The sequence below is a fragment of the Wyeomyia smithii genome, chromosome 2 (assembly GCF_029784165.1).
Source record: "Wyeomyia smithii strain HCP4-BCI-WySm-NY-G18 chromosome 2, ASM2978416v1, whole genome shotgun sequence".
NCBI classification, from domain to species: Eukaryota; Metazoa; Arthropoda; class Insecta; order Diptera; family Culicidae; genus Wyeomyia; species Wyeomyia smithii.
In genome coordinates this window covers 20,777,815-20,795,140 of record NC_073695.1, presented here as the reverse complement: position 1 = coordinate 20,795,140, position 17,326 = coordinate 20,777,815, and the positions used below count along the sequence as shown (strand labels likewise).

Below are 17,326 nucleotides of genomic sequence, written 5' to 3'. Positions count from 1 at the left end.
AGAGCGAGGCACTGGAAAGAAACTCTTAGAGCAGGAGAAGGTTTGAAGATGAGGAAGTGAGAATCGAAACACTTGGCATTAACTCTGCCGAAACAAAGTACATGCTGGTGTTGGTGCTAAAGTAGAGATTGATAGGGAACGATTTGAAATAGTACATGAATCCGTTTATTTTGGTACGCTTGTGATATGTGAAAACGATAAGAGCCGTGACTTGAAATGACGAATTACAGCTGTGAACAGGGTCTTCTATGGACTGCGTAGTTTGCAAACTCGCACAAAATTCGCGCTGTAAAGGTTGCGTACCTAACAGAATGGTAACCTTGAAAATATAATATGAAAATTTACTGCAGCGATAAGAAGGAGAATTTAAAAAACAGGTTTTGCAGTCGAACATTTATGCAGTTATTAGATCAAATTCCAAAACCTTGTTATTTGAAAGACAACGCTTGAAAACAACATTAACAGAATGAACAGAGCGATAAAGGTCAAAGAAATTTAAGCTTGTTAAAAAAATACAAAGTATAATCACTGAAATATCTCTAAGTTTTAGCAGCTTTAGGAACTCGTTCAGGAAGTTAAATAATTAGCTACTCAACTATTTCTCGAATTGATGGTTTTTAGTCGAACATTGGTTGTGGTACTGAATCCCATCTGGTAAATGGAGTTCTCTTCGTAGAAACGCGTGCGAAACAGTTGTTAAGTATCCCTGAATTATCAGCAGGGAATGCGTCATCGGCTACTATCAGATCGCTACAAATGGAATGAAAAAACATCATCTACTCTTCTAATTAGTCGTCAAGCTCCGGATATTTTATTAGCTTTCCGTTAGTGATGCGCAATCATTTGCAGTCCGTAAGTTATAATAAATTATATTACACTCAAATAAATTACTACACATAAGACGAATTAATTACTTACATCTTACAAATTATCGCATTCGATTGCTTCCAACAACGGCAGCAGTTCCGACACCATTTTTCGTTGTTGCCGTCGCTGACGGCGTCGGTGGTGTAGTCGTAGTCGTCGTTGTCAGTCCGTAGAACACTTCCCGCTTTCGGCTCTCCAGAAACTCATCCAACCAATCTTCCGTTCCGTCCCGTGTCTTGTAACCATTTTTTCTTCTGGTGGTGGTAATGCCCCTGCGCTTTGTCGTTGGGATCCGGTTTCCCATCATTCCCAGCTGCACGGGCATATCGCCGAAGACACCGTTCGGGGGAATTCCCGTATCGGCGTAGGCACCAGGTCTATTGAAAGCTGATCCGTATTGGGAAGACTGGATGCTGTTTGGGTTGAACCAACTGGCGAATGGGTTGCCCTGTGGAATGTATTGACCGAACTGCGATTGGGCAGTGTTTATAAAGTTGCCAAAGGGATTGTTTTGAGTGAACTGCTGGAAGCCGTTTTGGAAATTGCTGGCAAAGGAGTTGAATGCATTGTCCTGCGGTAGAATAGCAGGAAAAGTTGTCAGGGGATTTGGAATCGTTGGGATTTGTCCGAAGTAGTTGCTGAAAAAGTTTCCATTGGATGGAACGTCGTATGAGGGTGACCCGTATGGATAGTGGACTAGTCCTTGTGATGGGTAAAATTGTTGATTTTTGATGTGACTCAGTATGGCACTGGTGTACTGGGGATCGACATAATTTGGGCTCAGTACAGGATTGTACGTCGGTGGTGAGCTGAATTGGGGATATGGATTGGCCGCTGCTCCAATGGGCCGATCAATGGAGTTACCCTGAGATTCTACAGGGGTAAAGTGCCCCGGGATTGTGGCGATAAGCTGACCGTCTGCCCGTTTGATCTCGGTATTCGCACTGAATAGTAGAAAGTATAAAAATTAATCATTCGAACCTAAAAATAGGTAGACTAATTCTCACCGATAACCAAATTCATCTGCATTGAATTTCGTGATCACTACGCTACCATCCGGTTGCAGATACCCGTATGAACCACGAACGGTACCATTTTGTAGCTTCTCTTCGTCGCGAAATTGTACATTTCCCGTTGTCGGATCATCAATCTCATATCCAAATGCATACGTTCCAGGTCCTTAAATTAAAGTTACATTAAAGTTTTACAACTGATAAACCCTTTTTATCTCATGTCTACCGTAGGGATTGGGAATGTTGTACGATGGGTACTCGATCGACTGAAACCGTGGGCCGAAATACGACGGATATTGGCGCACATATCTGGCGGTGCGATGTTTCGTCGAGTGCACTTCGATGGCATACGTGCAGGCGATTGCCAGTGAGGTGAATACCTGGGAGTATGAAAGAAATAACGTTGGATAAAAAATACCGTTTTGATTCAAACTTCGAACACTTTAAAATAATAATTTAATTATTACTCACTAGTGCAATAAAAATATATAATTATATGCCATATAATATTTCTATCTATTCGTTTTTGAACTGCTAGCATGAAAGCAATTTATCTGTAATCCCGACCTTTCAAAACTATTCCAACTGGTAAAACAACAACAGTTTTCTACTGAAAAAAACAAAAAAGCACATGAACTTTTGTTGTAAAACGAAGTTGAACAAGTTTGAATCAAATTTTTTCACAAAATAGGTCGGAGTTTCAATCACTGAAGTCCTAATAAATGTTTGTAAATGCATCAAATTAAATTTGTTGTTTTTGTATTTTAATACACAAAATATGTTTGAAACTTTTCAAATAACATTCTATTACCACTGCAAAAATTATCAAGATGTTATCTAATGTTTTGCAGAACAAACATGTAACTGAAACCTTTCTTTACACCCGTATCAAAAGCACATAAATATATTCATAACCCCGAAAAAAGGCTACTTGATAAACCCATTTGACTGACACCTTGGAACTGCGCGCATGCATCGGATCCCGCTGAGATGCGATTGACTACCACCAAAGCGCCCCGTAAGTTTAGTATTCATTTGAGGCCCCCACTGCCAAAATAAACTGACCAACTGGGAAGAAAGCAGTCACGCAGTCGGACGTCGATCGTAAAAAAACGGATTCGTCGCTGCCGGTGTGCCTCTGTGGGTGGAAGATCAGAAAGACTCACACGCCACTCGTCCGTCAAGATGGGTCGGCACGATCGGCGTGGCAAGCGAGAAGCAAGCAGTGGAAAATATGGTCAAGCGTTCGCGTCCGTCGTTTGCGAAGCCGAAAGGAGCGCGGATCGCCGCCCACCACCGAACCAACACCGGTCTCAATTTGTTGGCAAGCAATTGACGGGGAAGATTGTTGTTTATAATTATCGGGCACTTGACATCATCTCGAGACTGAAGAGCCAGCTAGCGATGAAATGGAGATATCGACAAGCGTGGATTAACAGTTGGCCAATATTGACCGAACATGTCAATTAAGTGGGTATTTTGAGCGCATTATCGATGCGCTAGATCAGTTTATACTTTTAATTGGGTACCAACTTACATGTGGTTCACATTTATATGACTATTTTTACTATATAATATGAAATAGATGAAGGTTTATATCCTCATTAACAGAGCTCATCTAATTACAAGCATAAGTTTTCAAAATCATTTAATTGAAGGTATGATAAATCCAACATAGCGTAGGAATCATAGCAATTATAACGTGCACAAATAATACGAGTCAAAAATCTTCATTCAATAACATCATTATTGGGGTAGCGAACTGCTTCGGCAGTGGTTTTCTTCGGCTGATTTCTGCATAAGATTGCAGCAGGGAACCTGCCGAAGAAAATCACTGCCGAAGCCGTTCGCTACACTTCCTACAATTTAAAAACATATTCACAACGGCCAAGTCTCTTCACGACGGACTATTTGAAGAGCAGTTTTCAAAGTGACGAACCTTCGAATATAGATAGTCGCAATGGTAGCAAACAAATTCTCTAATCTCATGTTGTGTAGGCTCAATCATAATTGATTACTGTCATTATTAAAACAGTTTGAGTCAACCTCTTTGGTCAAGCGTTCTTCTTTTGATCCAGGATTAGAGCAGGAATGGCTTATACTGTTTTGATTATTCGACACAGATTTTTATTAGATAAAATCATTAGGTGTAGTCGTTTTCGAGATACTTCAAGGAAACATTCAATCAATTATATTTTGCAGTTGTTGGAAAATACAACTTCTATTTACTTTAACTTTTAAGAAAGGACCCTATTCTGGAAAGTGAAAAAAATTTCAATTTTTTCTTGCATTTTTGGAAAATCATCTCAGAAATGTTGTGCCAAAAGGATTTTTTGATATCTGATCGCTTTAGAAAGTTACAACTAAAAGTATGGGGTCACCTAGGAAGTACTAGCGAAGAAGTTTTATGTTGCTCTATTCAAACATTATACGCGCATTCTTTGACCAAATATATACTATATATAACGTTTACTGCCGGTAACCGCAAGTCAGTCCCATCTGTAAAAATATGAAATCGAGAAAACAGCTTCGGAAGATATTTTATTCACGCTTAGTTATCACTTATTGAAGATGAATTATTTTAACAATTTTCATGCTAAAATATAGTTTGCATACTAGCCTGCACTAATTTCGTTGTAAAAACCACTGAAATCATTGATTTCATGATAAAAACATTGAGTGTGACTGACTTGCCGTTACATTCTACACCGAAGAGAAAAGTAACCGCAAGTCAGTCACATTGCCATGTTGATGCTATAGTGCATGCTGACGTGTTGTAATTCGTTGCCGTGAAAAGCCGTTAACCCTTCGCAGTTCTGAAGTGTATGTCCATGTGAACAATTTGAAAAATGTCGGTGTTGGAAAATCTTGAGATGTACGATCCCGATGAAAGGTCATTCGATGAGGATTTGGATAAAGAAATTTCAGCCGGGACTGCAGTTGGTTCATCCGACAACAAATGTCAAGATGATCAAAATCCGGTTGAGGTTCGAGCATCACCTTTGAAGATATCATGAAACGATTCCCTGGATTCTGATGAAAGTTTTTTCGGTACTGAAGATTTTCCGGATAGACCCGGGGGAGAGAGTAACTGGCAACAAGGCCGATTGTTTGTGCGCGTTTTTATCTCCACGTAATTTATTCTTTTAAAGTGTGTTTAGCGAGAAAATAAATAGTGAAATCTACTAAAAATACTAGTGTTGGTGTTTAAAACAACAAAACTAACGGAATATGCAGTCTCTGGAGGATTTTGTTCGAGATAAGTGATATTATTTTTTTAGATTTTTTTTCTGCTCGAGTTGTTTGCGTTGATATACTATATACTCAATCAATTGTTTTTGACATGTAGGCGGCGCTGCATTATTTTTGCTTTGATCATCGACGTGTAGAGGTAGATTAACACAGATCTGTTTTGTATGTATTTTCGGTAGAGAGTAGAGGAAAAATAAACAAATTTTTTTACTAGAATGTTTGTAAACATACAGAGGATTTCTTGTTCATACGAATGTGTTACTTAACAAATTTTTTTAAAGGCTCGGGTTTATGTTTCGGAGAACATTGTACTTTGTTCGCGTGGATCTTACTTGACATTATTCGACTATCAGTTTAGATGTAATGAAAATCACATCATATGGTAAAACCCTTGGCTGTCTGAAGATTAATTTGCTACTAATGATAATTATGTCAAATCGGTGGATAAGCGTATAACTAAACTATATATGTTTACATTCACCCCTAACCTTAAAACATAAAATAGTAAAATTGCTAAATAAATAATCTAAAAATGCAACTGATAAAATACAATTTAAACTAAAAAGTCGGTAAATCACAACAGCCTCAGCTTTTATTAGCTTTAAAAATTCATACCTATAACATAATCAATTATCGACCCGCAACATCTAACAGATGTATCTCAGGGTCTCCCTTTCCTACTAAAATTTCCCATCTCATGTAACATTTATGAGAGCACGTAGAGTGCTCTGTGGTTCTCTTAAGTAAATGTTGGACTAACATTCCTTTTCCGTTCCCCAACAGTTGCAAGGACCTGGCCAGGGCGGTAACAGTTCTCTGGAGACATCTGATTTAATTAGATCCCAAATTTCATGTTACTGCTCAGGAATGAAGGTAATTTGTTCTCGTAAACAGAGTATTGTTGCTAGCACCAACTACGAAGTTGTGCAGCTGTTTATGCTATGCTATGCTTTGCTACTGAAGATTTTTCAGATATATCCAAAAAGAAGCGAACGTAATTAAACTCACACATACATACAAATACGTACACATACATACACACAAAGAGCAAGAGGCACCAATATGATAAATTGAACGAAATTTATTGAAATATGACACATACATATACACACACATCGTTAACCGTTTATATTGCGTACTAGCTGACCCAGCAAACTTCGTCCCGCCTATTTTAGTGTTTAATTTAATAATTTTGAACATTTCAAATTCATTGATTCCTTGCGATTTGTTTATATCGTTTGATTTTGTGCATCACCTCTATATTCAAAATGGTGTCTGTGATTGATTTTTAGCTTCTGTGCATCATTCTGGTTGGAGATATACTCATTAGACTGGGACACAGTTGTATGGGAAAAAAGCGTTCGTGTAATTTTTTCGCTCCAATGCACTTTTCGTGTTCCTTACGGGTCCTGTAATAACTGTGTAACTTTTCAGATCGATCGGTGGAACCCCTGATTTGCGCCCGATTTTTAAATTTTCAATACGATTTTATATGAGAAAATCCACTTTTTCAAAACTTATCCTCTAGAAATTTCCCGTTGGCTCCTAAAAATATACCAGTACATGATATTTGTAGGAAATTTTCCTGGAAATAATTCTTCTGAAGACTGTAAGGCGCTACAAAATTTGTAGAAAAAGTTATTCACCTTAAACTGATCGAATGTCTGACGAACGGCTCAACATTGAATTTTTCAAGCAACACTGCTGCAGCATGCCGCTGTTCCAAACTCAACAACGTGATGAGAAACAGTGTCGCGTATAATTAAGCTTGAAAGCGTGATTTTTCGCTCATAGTATCTTCGGAGAAAATGCTTAGAATATCAATCCCCATATATTGATAGTAAAAGAGAAAAAGAGAGTATTGATCTTTGGGCGGGATGTTGGTTGAGCGGGCACCAAGGTGGGCCGCTGAAAGATCCGAAACAACTGGAAAAGGGTAGGTTTTAAAAGTTTTTCTTTAGCTCCCCGTGTTGATTGCAAACCGCTGTCTGTTGAAAATGGAAACATCTTTGGCTCCAACTTAATTTTGTATTTCTGATAATTATTGCAATTTATACTGATTAAAACATATACAAAAATTCAACAAAAAAGGTTATCACCTTTCAATATTTCAGAGGCTATTGTTGTCTGTGGGATTCGACAACTTGTAGCAAATAATTCTGTTGATCGGGATCTTTTGTTATTTTGTTGTTGTAGTCGCTGACAAGCTTCACGGCCCTTTCTGCAAAATCATTCACTACTGCAATTGCCTTCACGCGTTCTTGTGCTTCCAGATATTGTTTACTTGATTGCCATTTTTCAGGTTTTTCTTTAAGAAAGTCCGTTGAGATTTTCATGATTTCGAAAAATCGTTTCGTTGCCTTCGTTACAAAGTTAGAAAGTGTAGAGTTTTTCTGAATGTCATCAGCCTTTACTAAGACTTTAGCATTCTCAAGTTGTTTTGCTTTCTTAAGTTTATTTTTGCTTCTGTTTACCTTTTTTCGCTACTAGAACAGACGAATGTCTTCTTCTTCCTCACCTGTGTATACCTCATTGGTTCGTAGTGACCTGCTGGCCATGTATCTGCGCAAATTGTAGCTATGTATCTACCAAACTCCTTTCTGAAAGACACCAGGGTATGATCTATTGAATTGGCACCAGAACCCAAGTTGTCACACGATGTGGGTGTTTAGAAAGTTTACTTCCCTCTTTTAGGGGGAGTAATCAATCTACATTAAAACTTTATAATTAATATTTTAAGCAAGCTCTCCGATAATGAAGATAACGTGAGCAAAATATCATACCTTCAAGCTTAATCCCACACGAAAATGTTTTTCACTACGTAGGGGTGTTTAGAAAGCTGATTTCTCACTTTTAGGGGTATGAATCACACAACGAATACTATCAAAATATAGGGATTGATATTCTAAGCATTTTCTCCGAAGATACTATGAGCGAAAAATCACGCTTTCAAGCTTAATTCTATGCGAAACTGTTTCTCATCACGTTGTTGAGTTTGCAACAGCAGCATGCTGCAGCAGTGTTGCTGGAAAAATTCAATGTTGAGCCGTTCGTCAGACATTCGATCAGTTTAAGGTGAATAACTGTTTCTACAAATTTTGTAGCGCCTTACAGTCTTCAGAAGAATTATTCCCAATTTCCTACAAATATCATGTATTGGTATATTTTTAGGAGCCAACGGGAAATTTCTAGAGGATAAGTTTTGAAAAAGTGGATTTTCCCATATAAAATCGTTTGAAAACTTTAAAAATCGGGCGCAAATCAGGGGTTCCACCGATCGATCTGAAAAGTTACACAGTTGTTACAGGACCCATAAGGAACACGAAAAGTGCATTGGAGCTAGTACTTATTTTTTGTCCCACCCTAATACTCATATTGGATGGAATTTGGTCATTTTCGGCCGTTTTCCAGTCACCGGCATGGCAGTCGCCATCTTACAATTCATAATGTTGTCTGAGGTCAATTTGTGGCTTTAATGCATCATAACATTTCCGGGAATATCCATATTGATGGTATTTGGTCATTTGCCACTGTTTTCTAGAATCCGGAAGACAATTTCCGGCCTCTGAACGTCATTCTGGTTAAAGAAACACCCATATTGGGTGGTATTTGGTCATTTTCGGCTGTCTTCCAGACACCGGAAGTCACCATCTTGCTATTCAAAATGTTGTCTGAGGTCGATTTGTGGCTTCAGTGCATCATAACGATTCCGGAAACACCTATGTTGGGATATTTGCCGCTGTTTTTCAGAAACTGAAGGTCGCCATCTTGGATTTCAAAATGATATTTGGAGACATGCCAGAAAAAGGAGGGGTGTTGAAACATTATGTTTGTTACACCTAAAAACATTCACCTGCCAATTTTGGTTGTATTTGCTTGATTGGTTTTCGAGCTGTGCGAAATTTGTGTTTCATTTGTATGGGACCCCTCCCTTATAGAAGAGGGAGGGGTGTCGAACCATTATGAATATATTTGTTACCCCTAAGAACATCCACCTGCCAAATTTGGTACCATTTAGGTGGTTAGTTCTCGAGATGAGCAGAAAGTTGTGTTTCATTTGTTTGGAACCCCTCTCTCACAGAAGAGGGAAGGGTGTCGATCCACTATGGATATGTTGCCTCTAAAAACATTCACATACCAAATTTGGTTATATTTGGTTGATTGGTTCTCGAGCTGTACGAAATTTGTGTTTCATTTGAATGGGACCCCTCCCTTCCAGAAGAGGGAGGGTCTCGAACCACCTTAGTCACCTTTCTGGGCCCCTAAAACCACCATATACAAAATTTCTCGCCGATCGGTTCAGACAGACAGACAGAAAGACAGAGCTGCATTTTCATATGTTTAGATTTTATTGTGGTAATAAGGCTGATACAAATTTCGAATTCTTTTTAGGTCCAAGGTTATCGAACTTAGCAAAGGGGGTGGCAAGAAATAAATAACACCGAGACGAAAAAAAAAAGATATATCTTTGATAAAAGTTTGTGTGCAAGTTATGACGTTTGTAACTTGCACTTAAATAAATGTTGAAAAATAACACTTTATTATCATTATTATCTACTTCGCTTGCCTTTTGACGACACTCTCTCTGTCACTGGACTTGTTCATTGCTAAATTAAGCATTAATGCTGTCGGAAAACAAATAAAATGAATAAAACGGTATGTTCTTTTTTTTCCCCTTCCAATATTCAAGATTTTTGAAGGGGGGGGGGTGACATAAAATGAAAATAAAACTTGTAACGACCTAATATAATATTTTTTTTCTAAAGCACATTTTTCTAATTTTTGTTCCAGCATCTCCCATTTTGTTTTTTTTTTGTAAATATTTTACTCACTATATTTGCATCCACGTCATGCAAAATACATCTTTAAATATACCTTGATCAATAGCAAAAATACTTGAACACTACACATTACTCTAAACATCAGAAAAAAATCACAAAAATTTATCATCTTTCAACCTTCAGATAATGGTGGTACAACAACCCCATTTTTTAAAAAAAATACGTTTAATGTTAAACAGGTCCAAATACCTGTGAAATATATCTTCTAGTCACAAACATACACAAACACTCATCAAAATCAAATTTGTTCGTTTCAGGTTTCACCTTTTTTGACGATTTCGCTTGGCACGGATCGCAAACACAAGTCTCTTCGCATTAACACAAATCTAAAACTAAAGTTCGAAAGAGCGCTCAAATCAATTTTCAAATTTCCCAATGCTGTAACTCGAGTTTCGCTCATAATACCTAAGGGTTATAGAGGTTTATTATGTAAAATATTCATAGGAATACGATTAAGTTGTCAAATTTAAAATCAAAATATACTAGTTTGCCGAAAATAAAATGCGATTGAATTTTTCAAATACACAAAAAACATACATGGCACCACTGTCGTTCAAAATTAATATTCTTTTTGATTTTTGGGATGATTTCTTCGATAATAATGTATCAATTTGTTTCTATCCATCATATTTTAAAATAACTCCTCTAATACAACCTTCAGATTAAGATTTCAGTTGATGTTACCTTGTAACTTTGCAACTTCACCATTGAGTGGAAAAATACCCTGATTTGAATACTTACCACTGGCACTGAATATCATTCACGTAAACTAGTATAAATTCGTTCGTTCTTTCGTTTGTGAATGATATTGTCGCATTAGTTAGGTTCATGTTCCCATGTTTGTCAATTAAATGTTAGGGATTTTCCTCTAGTTACAAAATTAGTGCTCGACGGGTTTATTGGCTTATGTGCAAAAAATAACACGAACTCGAAGCTTCAGGAAATTTTCTAAATTATGTCAAAAATACTTGAGTTTCCTTTTCTCAGATTTTTCAGTGCACCAGAGCATCATCTCTCGGCACATTGTTCTAAATAGTCACTATTGGAAAAATACATATTTCTCAAAACATATATTTTCATAAACTACATGAGCCAGCTGTGAAAAGTACGATGCAATGTTCCTAAAAATATGACTATTTTTTAAAAATATTTCACAATTTCCATGATTCAATAGATAACCACGATGGAAAAGCTTGACTTAATCCGGCCGTGTTATAAGCCAAGAGTTTCATTTCTCAAACCCACCCATAACCACGTTATTAAGATGAACGGTCTCTTAAATTGGTCTGATCAAGTTAAATACTTAGGGCTAATTTATGATAAGAATCTTACTTTCAAGGAGCACATTGAAAATGTCCAGTCAAAGTGCAATAAGTATATCAAATGTTTATATCCTCTTATCAACAGGAATTTTAGACTTTCTCGCAAGAATAAGGCGGCATCCATAAATTACGTAACGCACATAAGGGGGAAGGGGGGTATCTTTAAGCGTTACGATTTGTTACACAGGGGAGGGGGGGAGGTGAGTTCAGCGTTACGTAACGAAAAATCTCTGGAGAGACTCTCCAAAACCGACCATTTTGATCAAGGAAATCCTTCTGTAGCGTTACGAAATTTTTATGGGGGGGTAGGTATTGGCGTTACGTTTTGTTACATATGGGGTCCAAAAATTGAGTTTTTTGCGTTACGTAATTTATGGATGTCGCCTAAACTGTTAATTTACAAACAAATTTTTAGGCAAGCAATGTTATATGCAGTTCCCTTCTGGACAAGCTGTTGTGCAACCAGGAAGAAGACACTTCAAAGGATCCAGAATACACTTTTGAAAATGATTTTGAAGCGTCCTCCCTGGTTTAGCACGAACGAGCTACATAGGCTTACTAATGTAGAAACATTAGAAAATATGTCAAGCCAAATTATCAACAAATTCCGACAAAAATCGTTGCAATCCTCAACTCACTAAATAGTCAGTACGATAAGAAAACCACTCGAAAATGCTTCTAAACGCTAGATAAAGTGAAAACTTATTATAAGCCCCAAATTAAACTTAGAATTACTGCAAAGTACTCATACTGGAAAATCAGAAGAGTCATAAACAGATTCTGATACCAAATTAAGTCCGGAAAAACGCTCCTCAAGTCCGAAAAAGGGAAAACATTATTTTATCCCAAATTAAGTTCGAGATCGTTGAAAAACATTTATCCGCGGCTATAAGAAAATAAAAAGGAAAAAAGAACAATATACATGGGCGTTACGATGCTGGATTTTGAAAGGGAAATCAAGCAGTAAAATCGAAGAACGCTATAACGCTGCACTCAAAATGTTTACTTGTTACTTTTAAGACAATAGCGAGAAAAAGCCCCTTTTGCAATAAATTTCCACGCTTGTCCACGGTGGGGGGGGGGAGAGGATAATGATAATGTCCACGTGGGCACGATATTTTTTTTAATAATTTTGAACTAAATTCAGTAGTCATCTTTTCTATTTGGGAGAAGTGTTTTCAGATGATTCAAGCTACATTTACTAGAGTCTTCATGTATTTTAACTTAAACTTGATATTAGTTTTTCCTTGAGTTTGGTATTTTTTCTGGTTAATAGTTGCTCTTTCAAGTTATTAGATACTAATTTGAAATCTATTTTTAGTTGTTTTTGTTGTTTAAGAGGCAACAGTTTTCTATTTAATCTAGAATTCATTTCTGTTGGGGCCTCTCCGCTGTTTTACGTTTTCAGTCACTTTGGCTGAATTTTGATCATGTAAATTCCAACCGCGCTAACTTCTGAAAGTTGGAGATATGTTTGAAATGATTTTATTTTTATGCTGTTTAGGCCGCGTTCGGAGCCATTTTTTTGGTTCGTTCCTATGCGTTAGATAATATATATGAAAATTTTGGAAATGACAATTGATTTCCATTTGCTAATTACATGTAAATTTTGGATTTTTTTTTTGTTTAGAAATGGCTTAAAAATTATAATTGCTTTCATTTTCATTTTTTTGCCTTCAAATACCTTTCTAGATTTTTTTGTTTTGTTTTTCTTAACGTGTTTTAGTCACTAGAAGTTATATTCAGGATTATTTTCTTCTCGACTTCTTCTAGATAACAGGGATGTTTTTCCAATGTAAAATTTTGTATGCGTTCTTACTAGTTTTTAGAGACGTTTTAGAGTTTTTTTACATTCGCCCTTTTCCTAACGTAAGATAAATTTGAACTCGATTGTTTTTTTTTTTTGGATTTACCTGTTTCCCTGAAATTAAATTTATATATTTTTTTATTTTCTGGTTTAAATGTAACTCGCCTATTGCCTAGTCTTCTGTAGTAGGGGCCATAATACGTGATTATATTTCTTTCAGTTTCTTCTGAGTTATAAAGGCGTTTGCTTTCCCCTTCTCTTTTCATGTTGTGCATTTCTCGGCTCTCTTAGGCTGAATTTTGATGGGATTCTTTTCATTTGTAACTTTAATGGTCTAGGCAGTTTAGGGCTGATTTTGAAATTGGTTTTGTGATTCTTTTGCTGAGTTTTGTTTTGTTCAATCACTAATAAAACCACAGAATTAAACATTTTTCGACTTTTCATCGTAAAAAAATATCCACGTGGACAAAGAGGGGGGGGGAAGGGGTTTGATAAATGTTCAAGTAACAACACATACCCTTTTAAATGTGGCACATATTACTAGTTTCTTCCATCTATGATTCATCCAGTATACGTGTATTAGTTTGTTCTTCGCACGCATACGGAGTAGAGAAAATAGAGAAGAGCTGCCTGGTTAAATTTTTTCTCCGTCTTGTATGACGGATGCAAATGTTGATGAATTCAAGGATTCCGTATACTTCTCAAAATCTCATGAAGATCTGTAAACTGTGTTAGGGAAACTTGAAACACGTGGCCCTGACTCTGTTTGCAACATGCAATTCACATCAGAGGGTCAATTGAAAAGTAATGCACTCGCTGCGTTCGCCCAATCCGCTGTCCTTAATCGCTACCGTTCGTTCGAACTTCACTAAAGGAAAGCAAATATGTTAAGTAAATCAGTAGATCAGTCGTTTTTGTACGAGACAGCGGGTCGGCGGCCGACTCAGATTGCGGAAACCAAGGCACCTTTTGTGCTGCCTCGGTTGTTTACTCTCGATTATGTATCTTCGCCGCATGATTAAAAAAAATATTACGCTAACCTCAAACTCTTTAGGAACATAATAATACTTGAACTAAATACGCAGAATATAAGATAGGGTAATCGCTCCATTATTCACTCAACAGCTAGCTGCACCTATATTCATCTTATTTCTCTCATTTGTCCAATTTGTCGTCAAATTCCTACAAACATTTGAAAGTAAATCTATTTGCTTCTCGATTTTGTCAAGAGGTTGAAAGTTGTACGTTGAAAATAAGGTAAAATTTGTCGATAAATTGTTCCAAAAGGCGTGATGAGATGAATATAGGTACTGAGATGAATATAGGAGCGGTTACCCTATCTGAATATAATATATAATTTATTGAATGACGTATTTTGTTAATCATCAAACATGCAACATATTTTCCTATCGACACTCTGGTGCGAAATAGATTTTGCAAATCCATTTCAGTCTCGCATCCATTCAATATTACGTCCATCTGGTCTCTCGTCCATTTGGTCTCGCGTCCATTATGTTTTGTGGCAGTATGCTTTGTATACATAACATTTCACGTCCGTATGCCTAGCATACTATGTTTAATATTTATAAGCCTAGCGTCCATATGTCTCGTGTCTCGTCCCCCTTCAGGACAGCGCTTTACACTGTTAAACGTAATTCGAAAGAATTGCGGCATTGTTTGTCACCTTCGAAGAAAAATGAATCCACAGGTACATATCAGAGACCAAGGAACAGTTGAATGTTGCTTCGAAGAGGTCAAAGATTGTTCCGCCGATTGAAAAAATAATGGCCACTGTTTTCTAGAGTTAATTACACGAGTTTCGACGTGAATTTGTCGGAAAATGTTCGTATTACACAACTAGGCTGTATGCTATGTCAATTGGCGCCTATTTCTTAGATTAAAACGATAATCTTTTCACCAAGTGAGCTCTGTTTTGCACTAATAGTGCAAACTCAAAATTGTTTGTCAGCTCCGCATAACTTTAAATCCCTTTCAACCAACGGAAACGTTGAGACAGATCACAATGCTTGAATCAAAACTGTTGACGAGCGAAAACCTATATCTATGAAGTAATTCGACATTGAATGATCACGAATTCGAAAACGCTTTGACTCAAAAGAATCGAGCCTGTAGCAGAAAACATTTATGTTATAATTATTGTTTGTTGAGTTCATGTAATTAGAAACATATTCCAAACCAGAAATAGACGAACTTGCGGTTGTAATACAGATGAAACCAAAACATCTTCCAACTGTTATTTTCATGGTTGTTTTCTGTATTGTGTAGAAAACATCAATTTAACACAAGTTACAGAGAAGCGCCGCTGCTCATGTTTATTAATCCATAAAACACACTGATGCTTTTAAAAACATCTCTAGAACAATAATATAACAGTACAAGTTTTCGATTGCACTTATAACACTCTTATACGACTACTGCCATTTTTAATTGTTTTTGAACATGGTTTGTGTGTTATTTGGAAAGGTTGGCGTAGAACTATTTAACTACTTAAAATTCTAATAGTCGGATTGCAATACTAACATTAAACCAGATCTGTTTGGACCGAAGGCAGCCACTAAGTGCTCACCACTCAATGTCATAGTTCTACGTCAAACCCCTATGAGCTTCTCCTTTGATTCAGGTTTGATACAGTTTTAGCTTCTGTTTGATTTTTGTTGGATTTAATCATTCGAAGTTATGAAGGTAGTAGAAGCTAAAAGCAACTAAAATAGCAATGCTCATGATGCTAATTACGATAACTAAAAGCTCGATTTCGTATAAACATGACATTCCTTAACTGACAAAATTGACCTGCCCATCTTCCTGCAAAATATTTTCCAACCTTCACTTACAATTGCAATTGATAGCCGCATCATCACCAATTATTTTGTTCAAAATAACAGGAAGCAGTTCACGTTTCAAAAGGCACACAATCGCGCGGTTAATCCCATCAACCGTGCAGCGATTACTGTCAGCGTCACAAAAACCTTATTCACTTTACACTAAAGCAACACAGCGAACCCGAGTTGACACCAGCACGTGCCACACCTGAACCAAAGTAATCCACTGACTACCACCGGGACCGCCCAAATCGGAATCGTCTTCTTGTTTGCGGAAGTCCACTCGCTGTCGGACTGGTTTGATCCGACGGTTCAACAATTGTATTTATAACTCCGGCCTCGCGGTTCATCCTCATCCCGGGCAAACAACAACTGGAGAAAATTTCTTTTCGCACATTTCATGAGCTTTGACGCGAGATGCAAAATACAACAAAATTAGTCGATGGCGTCTTCGCCGTCGTCGGCAGGAAAGAAAGAAAGCATTCTTCGCCCCAGGGGGATGCGGCGAGAGCGATTGGCAACAGCATCCGGGGGTTGGCTTGGGTGGAGCTGTGATTGAGACGGAGTTTCGAGCGCACGGCATACTCTATCCCGCCCGGACACACATCTTACGATCTCGGGTACGCCGACCTCTGCGGAAGAATAACAATGTTTGACAGATGGGCACTACTAGCAGGATGACCGAATTTTGCGTGTGCAAACAACATCTATTAGGCGAGGGAAATTGTGTTTTAATGGTTGTCAAAATTGTAATTCTTTTTCATGATTTCCATGATTGACCATTGACCATTATGTACGGATGATCATAGTATGTCGATAATAAATTAACAATTAACAGTGGGTTTTTCATCTTACAAGCAAAATTTTGGTTTTCCAGGCCTAACATTCGTGCAATTTGTGTTTGTAGGTAGGCTAATATTTCGCCGAATTCCGCGTTTGTCTGCCGCATGAGTTTACAACTTTTTAGATTTTGTCATCCGCCAGACTACTCGAAAAGCATCCGAATAAGCTGAGCTATTGTTCCTGGTTGGTCTTTTTCAAATTAGTCATAAAACGCCATAAATGTGGACGAAGCTTTACGACCTAATTTTATGGCACTTTACCCCGTCTCATTTCAAGAACAATCGACTCCGATGGCTGACCTTGAACAAACCCTCATTCACAATGTGTGTAAATTGATCATCAACAACATTAAATCACTATTCAAGCGGAGTTCGAAGTTTAGTGACACTTGAATTGCGATATTGTGAACGATGAAGTTCTGATTATGTCATTACACGTTATAGGTCGGAGCTGTCGAAGTGTTGGCATCATCGAATCGATCAAGCAATGTTGCTTGCCATCAACTTGGACAGCTCATCCAACCGTTAAACAATTGCAGCCT

At 37.4% G+C, this 17,326-nt stretch overlaps 1 protein-coding gene across 1 annotated transcript; it reads right to left on the bottom strand.

Moving 5' to 3' along the window:
• Nucleotides 1-777: 777 nt before the first annotated feature.
• Nucleotides 778-16,225, bottom strand: LOC129723498 (uncharacterized). The gene is made up of 4 exons (XM_055677753.1): nt 15,955-16,225; nt 2,107-2,260; nt 1,875-2,046; nt 778-1,811 (listed from the first exon to the last, which is right to left on the bottom strand). Exons 1-4 carry the CDS (start codon nt 15,976-15,978, stop codon nt 929-931), a joined length of 1,233 nt encoding a protein of 410 aa, XP_055533728.1. The 5' UTR covers nt 15,979-16,225; the 3' UTR covers nt 778-928.
• Nucleotides 16,226-17,326: the final 1,101 nt, after the last annotated feature.

Bases quoted from the DNA above. Each gene is read 5' to 3' on its own strand.
- LOC129723498 (XM_055677753.1), bottom strand. From the start codon at position 15,978: ATGATGCGGCTATCAATTGCAATT. The intron at 2,261-15,954 runs GTAAGTGAAGGT...TCATACTCCCAG, and splicing joins TGCGGCTATCAATTGCAATT to GTATTCACCTCACTGGCAAT. The intron at 2,047-2,106 runs GTAGACATGAGA...CTTTAATTTAAG, and splicing joins CAACATTCCCAATCCCTACG to GACCTGGAACGTATGCATTT.